This window comes from Eimeria mitis, genomic scaffold (assembly GCF_000499745.2).
Source record: "Eimeria mitis Houghton genomic scaffold, Emh_scaff4023, whole genome shotgun sequence".
In the NCBI taxonomy this organism is placed as follows: Eukaryota; Apicomplexa; class Conoidasida; order Eucoccidiorida; family Eimeriidae; genus Eimeria; species Eimeria mitis.
The window spans coordinates 1,617-3,826 of record NW_013572357.1 but is presented as its reverse complement, the minus strand read 5'-3'; the positions used below and the strand labels follow the sequence as shown (position 1 = coordinate 3,826).

At 55.9% G+C, this 2,210-nt stretch overlaps 2 protein-coding genes across 2 annotated transcripts in view; one reads left to right on the top strand and one right to left on the bottom strand.

Moving 5' to 3' along the window:
* The window catches only part of EMH_0071670 (uncharacterized protein), a gene marked incomplete at both ends in the record, with an annotated part of 1,554 nt that extends 617 nt beyond the window's left edge, over positions 1-937 (bottom strand). Inside the window, 2 exons of the mRNA XM_013499130.1 lie at positions 3-201; positions 767-937. Coding sequence (XP_013354584.1) covers positions 3-201; positions 767-937 — 370 coding nt within the window. The remainder of the gene's footprint in view (positions 1-2; positions 202-766) is intronic.
* A 469-nt stretch (positions 938-1,406) lies between these two features.
* Positions 1,407-2,210, top strand: part of EMH_0071660 (uncharacterized protein) — a gene marked incomplete at both ends in the record, with an annotated part of 1,215 nt that continues 411 nt past the window's right edge. Inside the window, one exon of the mRNA XM_013499129.1 lies at positions 1,407-2,210. Within this exon, the coding sequence (XP_013354583.1) occupies positions 1,407-2,210 (804 nt within the window).

Sequence of the window (2,210 nt, the reverse complement as noted above, 5' to 3'; positions counted from 1 at the left end):
GCTATAGTTGTAGTCGATGCTGCTGCGGTGTTGCTGCAGTTGTTGCCGCTGCTCCTCCAGCTGCTGCGGCAGTTCCTGCTGCTGCTGCTGCGGCTTTCGCTGCAGTTGCTGCTGCTGCTGTTGCTGCTGCTGTTGCTGCAGTTGATGTTGTTGCTGCTGCAGCTGTTGCTGCAGTTGTTGCTGCTGCTGCTGCTGGAGCTGCTATACCTCCCTCCAGGCGAAGCAACAACTGCAGCTGCAACTGTCAATACACCTCATTCCTGCTATCGCGAGCAGCAGCAGCAGCAGCAGCAACAGCAGCAGCAGCAGCAGCAGCAGCAGCAGCGGCGAGAGTTGCTGCCTAGTGAGTCTGTCTGTTCCTTAAGAAGCAATTATTATTGTCGACAGATCTCTAAACAATGCCTGCCGGCTATACAAATATATCTGCTGCTGCTGCTGCTGCAGCTTCTGCTGCTGCTGCTGCTGCTGCTGGTTTGGGGCTGGCGCATGCAAGGCACCAGCAGCAGCAGCAGCTTGTGCTGTCTTCTTTTCCCTGAAATAATTTTAGTAATATTTTAGAAATATATTTCGTTGCTGCTGCAGCAATAAGTAGGGGAGCAGCAGCAGCAGCAGCCGCAGCAGCAGCAGCGGGGAACAGCAGCAGCAGCTGCTGCCTTCGCGCGGCTTCCTTGAGCAGCAAGAAAAACCACTGCAGCAGCAGCAGCAACAGCAACAGCAGCAACAGCAGCAGCAGCAGCAGCTCCTGCAATAGCAACAGCAACGAAACCTGCTGCAGCAAAGGCGAGCAGTGGCGCATCAGTAGCAGCAGGTGCTGCTGCTGCGGCAGGGGTAGCAGCTGCTGCAGCGAAATCATCAGCAGCTGCTGCAGCAGCATCATCATCAGCAGCAGCTGCTGCAGCTGCTGCTGCTGCAGCTGCTGCTGCAGCTGCGGCACCATTATTAGCTGCGTGCAGGGCCACACGTTTTGCTCGAACAACGCAGTTGCAGCAGCAGTAGCAACAGCAACAGCAGCAGCAACAGCAGCAGCAGCAACAGCAGCAGCAGCAGCAACAGCAACAGCAACAGCAGCAGCAGAAGGAGTTCATAGGCAGCAACTCCTCTAAGGAGTAAACATCTTCGGTGTCTGCTGCTTCTGCCTTTGCTGCTGCTGCATTTGGGTGCAGCAGCTTGGAACTGCAGCAGCAGCAACAGCAGCACCAGCACCAGCAGCAGCACCAGCACCACCCCCACCACCATAACCAGCACCAACACCAGCACCAGCACCAGCAGTCCCAGCAGCCCCAGCAGCAGCACGACCACCAGCAGCCCCAGCAGCAGCCCCAGCAACCCCAGCACCAGCACCACCACCACCACCACCACCAGCAGCAGCAGCAGCACTACCAGCAGCAGCAGCAGCAGTATAAAAGATGAGTATAGCTCGTGTTTCGGGTGTATTGACATCTCACTATATATTTGAGCCATACAGCAGCCTGCAGCTTTATAAGCGAGCTCTGAAGTTTTTGCTGCAGCTGCGGCGTGGCGGTGGTTCTATATTAGTAATAGGAAATAAACACAAAACTAACTTGCTGCTGCACCCAAACTCTCCCCCCTCTACCTCTGCTGCTGCTGCTGCTGCTGCTGCAGCAGCAGCAGCAGGGAGGGGAGGAGGAGGGGGAGGAGGAGGGAGGGGGCAGGCGCTGCAGCTGCTGGCGACAGCAGCAAAAGAACACAGTGCTGTGCTTTGTCAGGATTGTGTATCTTTTGCTGCTTTTTTAAAAAATATATCTGTTCCTGTTTTGGGTGTATGTACACCTCACGAGCTGCATGTACACCCCGAGCTTCTCTCTGTTATTGATTACTTGCTGCCGCTGCAGCACACACAAGTAGATGCAGCAATCAGACATATGCTGCAGCATAAAATACTGGGGCCCCCAAACAGCAGCAGCAGCAGCAGCAGCAGCAGCAGCGGCGGCGGCGGCGGTAGTAGTAGTGGGAGGGGGACGGAAAGCAGCAGCAGCAGCAGCAGCAGCAGCAGCAGCAGCAGCAGCAGTGGAGATAACGAGAGGGAAGAGATGCAGAAGCAGCAAGAACAGCAATTGCAGCACATGCACTTGTGGCAGCAGCAGCAGCAGCTCATGCAGCAGCAGCAGATGCTGCAGCAGCAGCAGCAGCAGCAGGCATACCACCATCATTACCAGCAACAGCAACAACAGCAGCAGCAGCAGCAGCAG